The 14121-nt window shown below is 42.8% G+C and overlaps 1 protein-coding gene across 1 annotated transcript in view; it reads right to left on the bottom strand.

The window, feature by feature from the left end:
* The window catches only part of CFAP61 (cilia and flagella associated protein 61), an 83172-nt gene that overhangs the window by 44089 nt on the left and 24962 nt on the right, over positions 1 to 14121 (bottom strand). The window contains exons 12-15 of the mRNA XM_041417153.1: positions 13573 to 13699; positions 13163 to 13240; positions 11861 to 12067; positions 9946 to 10080 (exon numbers count right to left, since the gene is read on the bottom strand). Of these exons, the coding sequence (XP_041273087.1) occupies positions 9946 to 10080; positions 11861 to 12067; positions 13163 to 13240; positions 13573 to 13699 (547 nt within the window). The remainder of the gene's footprint in view (positions 1 to 9945; positions 10081 to 11860; positions 12068 to 13162; positions 13241 to 13572; positions 13700 to 14121) is intronic.

Raw genomic sequence — 14121 nt, forward strand, 5'->3', positions numbered from 1 at the left:
AAATGAAAGCAGGAATACAATTTCCCTGGGAAGATCTGTCTAATTTATGAAACAGCTCCTGTATCAGTGACACAAAGGCAGCCTACAAGCAGAATATAACCTGTTTTGTTCCCCACACAACGGCCCCAGCACCAACAGCTGTCATGCTCCAGAAATCACCTTTCTACAGCTAAGTACACTGAAAGGCCCCAGGGAGTGAGGAATTAGGTGGACTGGTTCCATAATACCACCTATTTTAACAAAATGTCAGGACAAATGGCTACCTGTGCTCCCCAGAGGGGTAATCAGACATCATAATTGACAGGTCAATAGCAAACTAATATGTTTGTTTTGTATCCAATCTATTAAATAAACCAGCAATCATTAACTAATGCAAGGTAAAAGCATTAATTGCCATTGGTAGAAAAGGCATATGTAGAAAGGAGGATTTTCCTTGGTTATCAGATGATTATTTGGGGTACTGGCACCCCTAGCCTCCCATGCTGTTCCCATCTGGGCACAGAGGGACAGAGGAGCTGGCAGGTGTGGCCACAGGCAGTGGTGGCCCTTTGGCCCATGGGGCTATTCCTGCACACAGACAGGCAGTGCCATCACTCCAAGCCTTCGAACTGGACCTTGTTAAAACGCTGATGCAGCCCCCAGACACTGACAACACACCCTGCATGGAACCATGGCTTTCCCTTACAATTTCACAACACAACATGGGCCAGAGCAGGATTAATCTATGGCATCCAGAATTCACACATCCTTCTACCCCAAGAAACCAATGGAAAAAGAGTCATGAAATATTGATTAGGTTTCAGCAAACACATTATTTCCTTTGCACTTTCCAACCACATACAGCTTCATGTCCAACTTTTCTGTTTGCTTTTAACATGCCTTGGGAATGGATTCATGGTACATTTACCATGACTTTACATTAGATGCTGATGGCACAAACTCACATCCAGAATATTTTGGGGTTCCTTTTAGTTCTGTTTTTAAACACTGGACCCTGGGATAGCTGTAGGTTTTCTACATACATATATAATAATTGTTCTACAATAAGTCCGGATTTACATTAGCTTCGTTCTAACAAGCAAAACCATGAAAATTGAACACCCAAAAATCTAAAACAAAAATTTGGACAAAGTATTTCAGCCCTGACAGGAAGAAAACAGCACTGTGTTCTGAACTGGGCACTGGAAAGTCTATCCCAGTAACACTCAGTGGTGTGTCAGAGCTGCTGCAGTCCTCTCTGGGACTCCTCATGCAAAGGCTCCATAATGCTGCAGAATTTGCATCATCACAGAATCCTTTTGTTTGGAAAATACCTTTAAGGCTATCAACTCTGACCATTGAACTTAGACTAGACTTTATTAAACCCTGAGGACTTGGGCTTTGCCCAGCTAAATGCACTCAAGTGTTGGCTGCAGTTCACTTGAGTCCACATTCAGAAAGGCTGCTCGGGGCACTGTATGGCAAACACGGGGCAGCCTCGTTTGCTACGTTCTTGGCATCTTCACTGATCCCTCACTCCTCCTTGGAGGGGCCCTCCCAGCCCTGGCTTGTGGGATTCTACATCTGCCTGCAATGTTTTTGTTTTACTTCAACATTTGTTACTGAGAAATCCCAGCGATAGTTACTGCTCTAGAGGATCCACATGATCTGAACTGTTACTGCAAAAACCATCAGAAGCAGTGAAAGCAATTAACAAACCTGTTAGCAGAGTAGTGCTGAGCTCAGCGACAGTGACAGGCAAACAAGAAGGTGAGCAAACAGAGCTATTTTAATTTCAAGCTCCATTTGAACCACAAGTTAAAAAAAGAAACATCAGTGTTTACCAAGGCGATACGAACAAAACTGATTGGAAAATGCGTGCTTTTCCAGCCTGCATTAGGAATTGTTTTCTAAATACTAGCTACATTCCAAAAAGCCTCATTAGAAATCTCTGCAAACATGTTTTCAAAAACTGTTTCCAAGCATTCACAGATTTATAAAAACACCAGAAACAGAAGTAAAAGAAAACAGAAAAAGAAACAGTGATGAAGAGTGCAGCCTTAATTGTTTTGTCTATGTCAAAGAACCCTTTTTAAGAACTGTGGCTCGGACAGATAACAGCTCACCTTTATAGAATATTTTCATCCACAGATCCCCAAAGCCTTTATGAATGAAGTCAGTATTATTACACTATTATTATGCCTATGTGGGTAAATGCTGATCTTCAGCTTCTGGAAAAATCCACCTCTATGTTCATAACCAATTGTATGCCAGTCCCTATGGCTCCATAGGAAACCAGGGATTGCCTGCTTGACTCCAACCAGCGGCAGAAGAGAGCAGAGCACGGACACATCTATTTAATTTCCTCACAGAACCACTGTTACCATGGTAAAAAGATGCTCTTTTTCACTTTGAGCACTGACATTTGGATCCCCAGCCTAGAGAGAGCTGGGCAGTTCACACTCTTGTAAGAGCTGACCACTGCTTGCTGCTCTGCTTCAAAGGCCAAAGAAATGAACTCAGAATGGTGCCACTTCCAGAGAGCTCAGCTCTCCCCCGTTTTTCTGGGAAGAACAGGAAGGCACAGGAATTCAATCAAAGCATTCAAGCTGGCAAGGGGGTAAAGCACATGGCTGGCTCTAGTCCTCTGACAGCAGTCACTGCTTCCCAGGTCATCTGTCTATGGCTTATTCTTCAAGGCAGAAGGAAAAAGCAGCAAATTGAAACCTGGGCTTTGGCCAAGGACTGACCCCATTAGCTCCACATCCCTCTGAGAGGGAAGCAAGCCTGGCAGTCCCTGGGGAAAGGAGCCCTATGGGGTCCCTGGCCTGAGCAGGGAGCAGCAGACAAGGGGCAGCTTGCACTGGTCTCTGGGCACACTGAGCCAGCCTGCAGAGGCAGCTGCCCACACACACACACCAGGGACAGAGCAGAGCCAGAGCAAGAGAAGGCACAGGCACCTCACGTACAGACTCAGGGCAACAGAGGCAGCAGTTCAAATATACTGAACTCATTGAAAAACATAAGAGGTATAAAGTTAAAAGCTTGAAAAAAACCAGAATAAAAATAATAACATTTCATACTGAAAATAATGAACACGAGGTAACAAATAATGGTCCAGGATATGAGAGGAGATTGATTTGTAGGGTCAGCAAATCATGTTTTAGTGAAAGCAGACATACTTCTCCACTTTTTAATGGCAAACATTACCTTTCTGTGGCAAAAAAAATAGCTGTTTCCTCCTTATAAGCTGGAATTATCAATCTAACAAATGGCTTTGAAAAAGCTTTAAGCCAAGTCTGACCTGTTTGTAAGCAGAAGTGCCTATTTTAGTTTACTGCAAATGTCATTAACACCTGTACAGCACTGACACCACTCTTTCAAAACAAAGATAGGTCATCTTACTTTTAATTTCACACATGCACATAAGTGGTAAACATTCCTGTTAATGATGCCATCTGGTGCCTCCCACAACGGTGTGACACTCAGCCTTCCAAACAAAATGTAATGGCAGCATCGCACAAACCCCACTGACATTTGCAGTGAGGAAATTTGTTATCAGGCTCACTTCAGAACGCCTGTTTGTGTGCCTACTGGTGCCATAAAACCATCACCTTCACCAGCCAAGGGGAACAACAATAAATAATGGATTTTCATCCATGCACATACTACAAAAGCATTAAAAATTCATCACTCAAGCACATGAACATCTTAAGCAACAGTTACTGCTTTAAAAATTAATACTACTTCCCTGGTTAAGTGAAAACTATCCATACCAAGCCTTTGTTTGTAATCCCAGTGTCCTCACACAAATTGTAACATGAAGGAACTCTGCTGTTTTAACTTTGATACATGAACCTTGATATTTAAAATTCAGGGAATTCTCTTGCCCATCCTCCTTCCTAAGCTCTCTGCTATATTTGCTCTTTATCTTAGTAGAGACCTAATGATGACAATAAACCCCAAACCCTGAAAAACCTTCCATATTTTAGCCATATTCAGTACATTCCAGTGCTTCAACTGCACATTAATAGAATGAAACTGCCAGAATAAACCTTTATTTGGTACAGGTATTCTACCAAGCCAGCACAGACTTAGCTCCAAGGCAGACAGAGGGTAAAACAGCAGTGGCTGCTTCCCCTGAGTTACTCCAGGCACTGCTGTTCCAGGAGCACCTCCAGAAGCAGAGCTGGCTGTTCCCGTGGTCGTGCCTGCAGACCAGAACAGGGAATGGCCAGTACCCAGGATGGGCATACACTTCAAAGCAGAGGCTCTGGTGCTTCACAGAACTTGTGCCTCTCCCTCTCCACCTTCTTGACATTTTTTTGTGGACACACAAGGTGACAAACCATGCAGTTTGCACTCTCAGCTGCAGTTGGAAGCAAAGAGCTTTGCTTGCTCAGAACAGATTGTTCTGTGGCAGCCTCTGTCAACAGCCTCTCCCCCCATGTTTCAAAATTTTATTTTAAGTCCTTGTTTTTATTACCTTTGAATTGCAACTGAGCTAAAATTTTCAGGCTGTACACTGTGGACTGACTGGGACTGGACAGCAAGGTGTTGTTAACAGTCAAACTATCAGTTCTGAGTCCTTTCTGTTCCTCTGCCTGCACAGATCAAGGCAAAGCCTTGTGCTCAGTCTGGGCACTAATGAAAGGTTCAGACAGCTGGTAATGAACACATCTAAACATCAGAAAGCAGAAGCCACAGAGTGCAAGTAAAGAAAGTAGAGCCCCAGGAGTCTGTTAGAGGGGACAGCATCTAGGGATGAGTTTTCTATAGAAACACTCCTATAAATCAGTTTCATTTTTGTTTTTTAAACAAGCTTCCCCACAAGATAAAGTTTGTCAAGTTCAAAAATGTTTCAGATTTTTTTTCTGGTTTTACCTGATAGCTATTTTCTCCTTTTCTTTTTACAAAACACGGTAAATATATACTCTTTTAAAGTCCTGCAATTTTATAATGGACATAAAAAGCTCAGAGAATAGAGAATCATCCAGGATGGCTCCTACATTCACAAGTCATTTGAGCATGTAGATGTGAACATATATGAAATGGAACTAGGCACAGGATGAATCTAAAAGTAAGCATGTCTTTTCCCCTTATGTTCTTGTTTTAATTATTATTTTAAACTGCTCTCAGGTCATTTACTCATAGCCTTTACCATAACCATCATCATGGAATCAGACAAACACACAAAAATACCACCACACCTGCACTGGAAACTGTTGACTTTGCAGTGCCTTGGCCTCCATTTTCTATGTGAACCTCACACTGAACTAACTAAATTTATACAACACTTCATGGGCTTCAGCAACTGTTCTGTCTTTTTATGAGCTGGAGCAGAAAAAACAATTCTAAACTGTGCAATAGAGCCTGACAGCTTGAATGCAGCCACGAAATAAAAACATAATAAACCCAATAGCATGAAAAATAATAAAAGGGCAAAAACAAGGAAATAATTCAACAGATGTGTGCCATTTTTGTTCTTCATTGTGGATCAGTTATTCTTGTTAATTATATCACCTATTCTTCCCTTACATTGATAATTACATGAAGCAGATGGAGAACAGAATGCTCCCAGATGGTGAGAAAGCAAACAAGTTTATAAATTGTTTATTTATGAAGAAATAATTAAGAATTATTTCATTACCTATAGCTTTCTATTCCACCAATAATGACATGCTTCGTGAAGGCCAGCAGCACTTTATAAGATATTCAGGATTCTGTTGTAACTGACTGTTTTTCATGTAACATGACTGCAGTGACTGACAGATGTGCAAACCAGAATAATAATCTAATCTGTTTTAACACTGAGGGAATTAAAGAGTTTGGATCTTTGGATCTCCTGCCAGTTGGCACTCCAGCACTGGTTGCCGATCCAGAATACAAAAATTAGAGAATTCCTTTTGCTTTGGCACAGCTGGACAAAGTGTTTGATCTAATGAGTAGGCAGGAGCTCTGTCAGGTCTGTGTCCTGAACCCCAGCACAGCAGATGTGTGGCCGATGCCATTCTGAGCCAAGATGTGGCACCTCTGCCACACTTGCTGCTCAACAGGTATCCTCAAGCCTGGACACCTCAGGACCAGATGCAAATCAGCAACTGTGTCATTCTAGAGGGCTGCAGTGGGAGATTTGATGGGAGGCAAGCTTAACATCTCCTGCTTTGTGGCTTCCCAGACTAGTCTTACCCAATTTATCCAAATCTCATCAGCAGAGCAATGGGAGACAGTTTGGTAGGAGCAGACACACAAAATCAGCAGCAAAATGTATTTCCAATCTCAAAGCATATGAAGAAGTAAGGAAGAATTTACAGCCCTTCAGGAAATGGAGCCACTGCTTGGGGAGTGACAGGGTTTCTGAGGCAAAGATGAAGCAGCACAGAGCTGTGGTTTAAGAGAATAAGTTAAAAGATATGTGATGGTCTTAAAACCTACAGCAAAGCATTCATGAAAAGGATGGCAGACAGGGGAGGAGCAGGGAGAGCTCCTAAGCTCTAGATTTCTCTGGAGTCAGAGCCATTTTAGCAATAGGCCAAAATAACACACACCAAAAGCCTGCCTCAAATCAGAAACCAGACTGAACCAGGGGAAATGCCAGAAGGGCCTGGAGAGAACAAGGAGAGTGGAGAACTGCAGGTAAATGGACACACAGGTAACAGTTGGCTGTGGAGTTATAGGGCAAGATCCTATAATTTAGGAGCACCTTTCTCCAGCTGACATCTAGCTCTGACAGAGAGCCCATTGGAGGAAGGATCTCTGCCTCCTTGAAAACCACAAGACACAGCTCACGCACCCTGCATGAGACAGGAGGGAACAGGCCAGGAATCCACGGGAGAGCAACACATGGCACTTCCCCTTTGGTGGTTTTTCCAGACATCACAGAAGAATAGAGAGAGTTGACAGAGGGACAACAAGAACAAGTTGCCACAGATTGTGCTCATCTGTCCATAACAACTGATCCAGAGCTGCAGAAAAAGCACCTCTCCAGCACAGACAAGATCCATGTGGACTGGCAGTGCTCTGGAATTAGCTGAGAGCAGAGCTTCTCTGGTTTAGATTGATGGTTTCTCTTCTGGCTTTGGAAGAAGGAAGCAGGAAAGCGCCCATGCAGGCCCAGGATCTGTATCTATGAGTGAATTCCCTTCGTGCCCTAAGCAGGCTAGAAGGTCCTGGGGAGACAGTGACTGATGGAGCCCGAGAGTTCCCACTCTCACTCACTGAGATACAGAGCTGCTGACAGCCCACAGACATCCACACACACATCTGGAGCTGTGCCTCCACATAGAACAGCTGAGCTGCTCAGCCCCAAGCTCTTACTGGGGAAAAAGACACTCTGCAGCTAGAGAAGGGGAGCAAGAGCTTGAAAAGGGCTGGAACAAGAGGAAGGCAGCTGAAAAAGCAACAGATGAGAGGCAGATGTTGATTTGTTGATTACTAGATATCAAGGGGCATCTTGTGGATATCAAAGCAAGAATATCACCACAATTATCCCCATTACCAGCAACAGATACTCAAGCAACCAATTAGGGCAGGCAATCAATGAAAATTTTTCCTTTCTGAAATCACCTTGCATTTACAATCCTCATCCTGTAGTTCATGTGACAAATCCTGCCACTACTGCAGATCACTCTAAAGCAGCAATTACATTGATAACCTGCCCTCCAGCTCACGGGAACAAAGTGGGCACAGATTCACCTCTAGAGGAGCTGCTTTCACAGAGGAGAGGGCAAAGCCCACTCGCTTTAAACCAGCTTGGTGAGCTGGGATAGAGACGTGGGATAAAGAAATGAGGAGTGGTCTCAAATGCTTGGAATCCCTGCTTGCCCAATCTAAACATCTTTCAAGATCCTGCCCTGATCTTATTTGAAACCACCAAAACAAAGATGATAGAAGATATTTTCTCCTTACTCCTCTGCAGGTGCTGGCCTCAGACTTCTTCCCATTAATTCCTACTCTTTGCACGCCTTTCATCTTTCTTAATCTCTTCTCCACACTTTCCTCACAACATTGTTCTTCCATGTCCTTTTTCCCTCACTTCCCAGCCCATTAGCATCTTCTACAACCAAAATGTGTTTCACCTTGTCTCACTGTATTTCATAAGGTGACACTTCTCAGCCTTTCCCTTCTGCAGAGCTAGCACATTTATCTCCTTGGTGAGACAGGTTGTTCTCTGCCTTACAGATTCCACCTTACTGTTTACAGTAGGTCTGAGAAGCCTTTTAATCACTACAAAAAGGCAGAAAGATAATATTGTGCCTACTGAAACTTGGTTATATTAATTTATAAGACACACCTCAGTTTATTTGTAACTTCACTACAGTATTGGGCAAGGTAGGGCAAGATCATTGATGGGGATCAATCTTCCTTTATGAGGGATCTGAGCAGAGAGAGGGCAAGTGCCTTGTGGCTGGCTGCAATCCAAGGTCTAAAAGAAGCACCACCTCCTTACTCATGAGTACACCCAGTTTCCCATGGCAGCCTGCTCCTTATGTTACACAGCTTCCCAATGTAGGGTGACCAAAGGTCGCTTCATTCACTCAACAGAAGACTCAATTTAGCTTTACATGGTTTCAAGTTCTTGGTATTTCAGAGAAGCCAGCAGCAGCACCAGACTAGCTTTATCCTCAAGTTACGACCCAGCACTTAGCCCCAGATGTCCATTCTGATAGAGCACAGTCTGTCAAAAATCTATAATTCATGCAGAGGCAGATGCATGGATACTTGCCTTGAGCTGGGGTTTTTCCAGTACAACTTAGCAAAAATTTCACACATTCTTTTGAATAGAAATCTAAATCTGAGATTTCAAACCATTATGCCACTACGTACAGAGAAGCTCAAAAAACCTCAGGAAAAACATGAGGAGACAAAAGATTTGCAAATTTTTCAAATGCAGGATGCCTGTGATTTTCCAGCTTCAACAAAAACACTAAGATAAGCTCTTTTAGGAAGTGAGCAATCACTTTAAATATTAAGAATAAGAAACAGTTTAAAGAAAAGCATCAGAGTTTTTCATTCTGCAGATAAAGAGAAAGGCAGGGATGTGCATGTGAAGGGAAGGCTGTTGAACAAAGCCAAACCCAGACCGACAGCCTTAGCCATGTTCTGGATTTCGCTTTGCCAGCTGCTGCCTAATTAAGAGTTTTAGGTGCCAAAACCTCCTGACTAACTGAGAAAAGGACAGCTCTAAAAATATTATATGGAAGCCCATCTCAGCCAACTGGAAGTTAGCAGACAGACATAAAGCTCCCTAATTATGTTTCTCCACAAAATTACGACTACCTACTGAGAGAATCCATCACTAATTGTGTTTTTCCTAATATTTCAGCTTCACCAGTTACTCTTTTGAGGAATCACCTTCATGTCAAATTTTAGTTACTTAAAAAACGTAAGAGAATGGGGTGTAAGTTATTTTAAAAATGAAATTTAAAGAGACTTTTCATTTAGAACCTCCAGGCCACACCAGTTCTTTGCAAGTAAAACCATTTGCTAGTGAAATTTGCTTTTCCTTTGCTGTTAAGTCACTTGGTGTTTTAAGGGCATCTCATGCATGGAAGAAACTTGATTTTGGGACTGAAAGATAAAATGCACTGAAGCAATCTCTACAGAAAGAGACAACAGCACGATATTGTCTTTTTTTCCGCTTGCAGAGCATGACACCTAAATAAAGCTAGCAGGAGCAAGGGCTCAGCAGCAGGCAGAGCATTTAGAAGACGTTGGGAGGCCACGACAAAGCGCCGCCATCGTGGGCAGCGGAGCGGGAAGGGCTCTGCTCCAGCAGCGCGTGCCGGGCTGCAGGCCCAGCCCGGCCGGGCGTGGCAGCAGAGCGGGATCGGGATCGGGCAGCCAGCGCGGCTGCTGTAATTAAGGAGCAGCCCGTGAGCACTGGGAGGTTAATGCCAGCCCATCTGCCAGGCCACGCACGAGCTGGCACCGTGCCTCCCGCCTGCTGCCACTGCTGTTACCCACCTGATCCTTGGAGACTTGCTCCGACGGAGCGTTTTCGCCAAGCTCTTGCAGAGGATAGACAATCTGTCGTCTCGGCCGCACGGGAGCCATGTAATGAAGGGCAGATGTCAGGGAATGAGCACAGGGATGCTGGAACTGAAAGACAGCAATCCATATTTCAGCAGAGAGAATGTCAGAGCAGTGCATCACAGATGTCTGCTGCATGGCTTCACAAACACACAATTCTTAGGTCTGTTGGCTAAATCTGAGACAAAAATCAGCAAATAAACAAACATACTCAGAGCAGAGAAATGAATTGCAGATAATTCCTGACACTAATGAAGATAATTATGAGAGTAATTACATTACTATCTCTGTGGGAATGACAGATAAACAAGTGGTTTGGTTTATGGGATTTTTCAGCGCAAGTATTTTCCCCAGGAGGATATTTTTCTCCATAGTGATCATGAATCAGCTTGATTTGACCTCATTAAGCTGTGTTATCTGCTCACTGCTAACCTTTGCTCGCCTGGCAAGGAACGGAGATGAATTTATATAGAAATTCTATACCGACTGAAATGTCTGGTTCATCCAAGTGATAAATGTTAATAAACTGTCAGAAATTTGAAATGAACAAAACCCCAGCGCTCATCTGAACAGCCACGATCATTAGAAATCGCTGAATCTGCCTATTGCACCATGACTGCCTCTGGCATAAGTGACAACATGAAAGGGAAGAAAATAAGAGAATTACAGGAAACGCAGAATTAACATTAATGCAAACTAAATTACACTCAAGTGCCATTCTATCCACAAATACTAAAAACTTGAGGTTACTATGTCGAGAAGTAAGTGAAATATCACACTTAGCACTTATTAGATAATAATATTAGATAACCTTAAGTAACTTAGAGTAACTCTAAGCCTGGTAGCCTGGAAACAGTCAAAACTGGAATCACTGGTAAGATTTCGTTTCTCTTCCATCCAGTGCCATTAAACTGCATTTCTGTGAGTGCCTCTTCAGAATCTGAAAGCCTAATGCTACGCAGGAACATTGGTTCCTCACAGGAACATTTAGAACTCCACAAAAGTGCATGGGAAAACACATCCTCCTGCAAATGTACCCAAGTCTAACCTGTCAAAGAGTTCCCATGTGAAAGCCAGTGGTGGTTTCAAAAACACCCAAGTCACCAAGGACAGAAGCCATCTCAGTCACCATCTAAACACCAGGTGCCCAGTCCAGCCAGCCAGGCAGAAGCCCAAGCTGGTATTCAGTCTCCAGGGGAAAATTCCATCTGTCTCAAGAAAGCCAGGTATGACCAAGGGATGAACTGCCCTTGCGATGCACCAAGTGTTTCCATCAGAGGTGCCAGGAGCCTGGGACAGACAGCAGCTTCAGACAGCATGAAAATTTTACCTTGTGTTCCCTTTTCTGACATGAGACTGATGACAAAACACGTATGTTAGTGCTTCTGAATTACATTCTTCTGGGAAATGGATTTTCTCCATTGGAAGTTCAGTTTTTACAGTTCTCCCATGACACTTGCAGGAACACAAGTCCCCCCTTCAAATGCCAGTGAGGGTGAAACACAAAAGGGTTTTTATAACACACACCTGGATGTGTTCAGGATGATCCCCTTGCATTTACTCAAGCTACATTACCCTTGTTGCTGGGCAGTGAGCCAAGGCCATTTCCACTCTCTGCCTCCCACCACACTTCCTGAAGACACCATGGACACCATGGATCACCACAATGGACACCATGGATCAGCCCTGCTATGCAAGAGATGTGTCCACAGGTCCAGAATATGTCAGGCAGGAAGAAAAGAAGGCACAGTTTGCTGCAGATTGACAAGAAAATCCCTGTTTGCAGTCATTCATGGAAGCAAAGAAAAAATAAAGTGATAAAATATGGCAATATTTAATACAAGCTTACCTTGCTCTCCACATATTCTGGATAAATAGGGTAGTAAAGAGAAGATTTGTGACCCAAGCGAAGAATCTCCTTTAGAAAGTATTTTGCATAGTGATGAAATGCAGGATTCAAGACAAAGTGGCAAAGATGTCCATGTTCCTCTTGCTGGTAGTCATTAAAATGAATGAAGTCCTCAATACTGTAATGTGATCGAATATACTCAATATCCTGCAAAATTAGGAATTTGTGAGTCAGCAGTGATCAGCAGCTACCTTGACAGGATTTTAGTAAATACCAACCAATGAGTCACCTTCTATCAATCAGGGAACTACATTTGAAAACTGAAATCAAGTGTCTTTGAGAGCTGTCAACTGAAGGGCATTGAGTAAACAGATTTTTCTTGAAAATCTTGTCCTTGTATCAAAACCTCTCCCTTTATTTACAAGGAATGCACACCCAACCCTTACCCAACAATGCCTGACACAAGTTAACAGACACCCAAGATGAGGGTAAAAAACCCCACCTGTTCTTCTGCATTCAAGGCACAGAAGCCCAGGCTTTTACCTCTCACCAAACTCCAGCTGAAAAAGGGAATTCCTCATGGCAGAGCTGTGTAAGTCCCTGTTGAAGTGATAAGCTGATATTTTTGCACATTTATTCACTCAATCTATCCTCTTAGGTCTTAATATAACCAAGAGAATTACTCTCAGAAACAGGAGTGACTGTTCTATTGTGAAAACTAAGCATTAGAACTGCTGAACAACCTAAAATCCACCTTTTGAGTCCTAGCAGAATGCCACAAAAGTAAGACTTGGAGAATGTCTACTATTCAATAATAACGTGCACTATCTTTTTTTACTACATTGGGGAATAGGCTTTTGTTTTCAAGTACATGATTCACAATCACTTAGACTTCACTGTTGGACAAAAAAGTTATGAAAGCAAATCTAGAAGAAGAATTACTGCTCTTTGTAGGATTTGTGGCAAAGCTGCTTACTGACTTGGAAAGTAGAAGGGAAAGAGGTGATTAAACACCTATTTAGAGGCAGACTGGCTTTGTGCTAAAACACCAAAAAGTGCAGGAGGAAATCTTTCAGGACATAGCAGCAGCTTCTTAAAAGTAACAGGATCATTTTTTTTCATCTCTATGTCAATCATTATCTACGATCAGAGAAATAATACAGTGGGCATAGGCTAGACAGCTTCTACAAGAAGCATTTTTACAGACACTTTGCTAGGCACAAGTACAGTGTCAAGCACAAAACTCAGTCTTACTGTGAGCACCAAGCACCACAGAGCTCATGGAACACAAACTGAATTTACCATTTCATCCCTAGTGACAGAAACACCAACGATTTGATCCAAAACTTCTGCTACAAAAGCCTGTACTGGCATCCCATCCTGCAAGGTAAAGGCAACAGATGCACATTTCCAGTTTCTGTAGAATCTCTTTCTATGATAACCTTGTATTTCACCACAGAATCCCAGTTAAAACACTCTCCTCCCAGTGCAGCTCCCAGGCACCACCCCAGTTTAACCAGCCTGCTCCCCAAGAGGGCTCTGTTTGAGCCAGGTGTGTGGCTGGACTCTGGACCACACAGACCCTTCCTCACTGACACTTCAGTTTGGGTACAGCTGCTGCAGGAGTGCTACAAGCTCAGCCACTGCCTCAGTCCTGGGTTAAGTCCTGATCTTAGGACAGAACTGAACACCTATCAGCAACAAATACTCACTGGATCCCTGCGAGCCTCAGTGAATATCTTTGAGTCATTCCATATCCTTTCACTCAAGCTAAGACTTTCAACGAGCATTTTGACACCCTGTAGGTCACTGGTTGCTGCTTTTCTTACATTAAATGACCTACAAAAGGACAAAAAAAAAATTAAAATTGACTCTGTGACAAAATAAGGACAACTGCCAAGCTTAAGACAACACACCCTTCACAAGTACCAACAACACCATTCAGAAATTGTAGCAGATAGCTAAATAACACTTGTTCCAAAGGCAGATATGAACTTATTGCATGGTAATAGAAAAGATCAGAGCATCTACTTCAGACAACTCCAGAATCCTGCTTTATTCTGCTATTAAACACTCAGCCCAATTAATAACCCCAGGTATCACTTGTCTTCAAGTGAGTAAAAGTCAGCAATAAAGGGAGCCAAAGAACCATAAAATCAATGTGGAATCTGTAGCTGAACATTGTGGCACATGGGGAAAAGAGCTAGATTAAAACAGGGAAAGGCAAGAAAAAATGAGAAAATGACAGAGAAAAATAAAAC

This window comes from Onychostruthus taczanowskii, unplaced genomic scaffold (genome assembly GCF_017590055.1).
Source record: "Onychostruthus taczanowskii isolate IOZ18803 unplaced genomic scaffold, ASM1759005v1 scaffold55, whole genome shotgun sequence".
NCBI lineage: Eukaryota > Metazoa > Chordata > Aves > Passeriformes > Passeridae > Onychostruthus > Onychostruthus taczanowskii.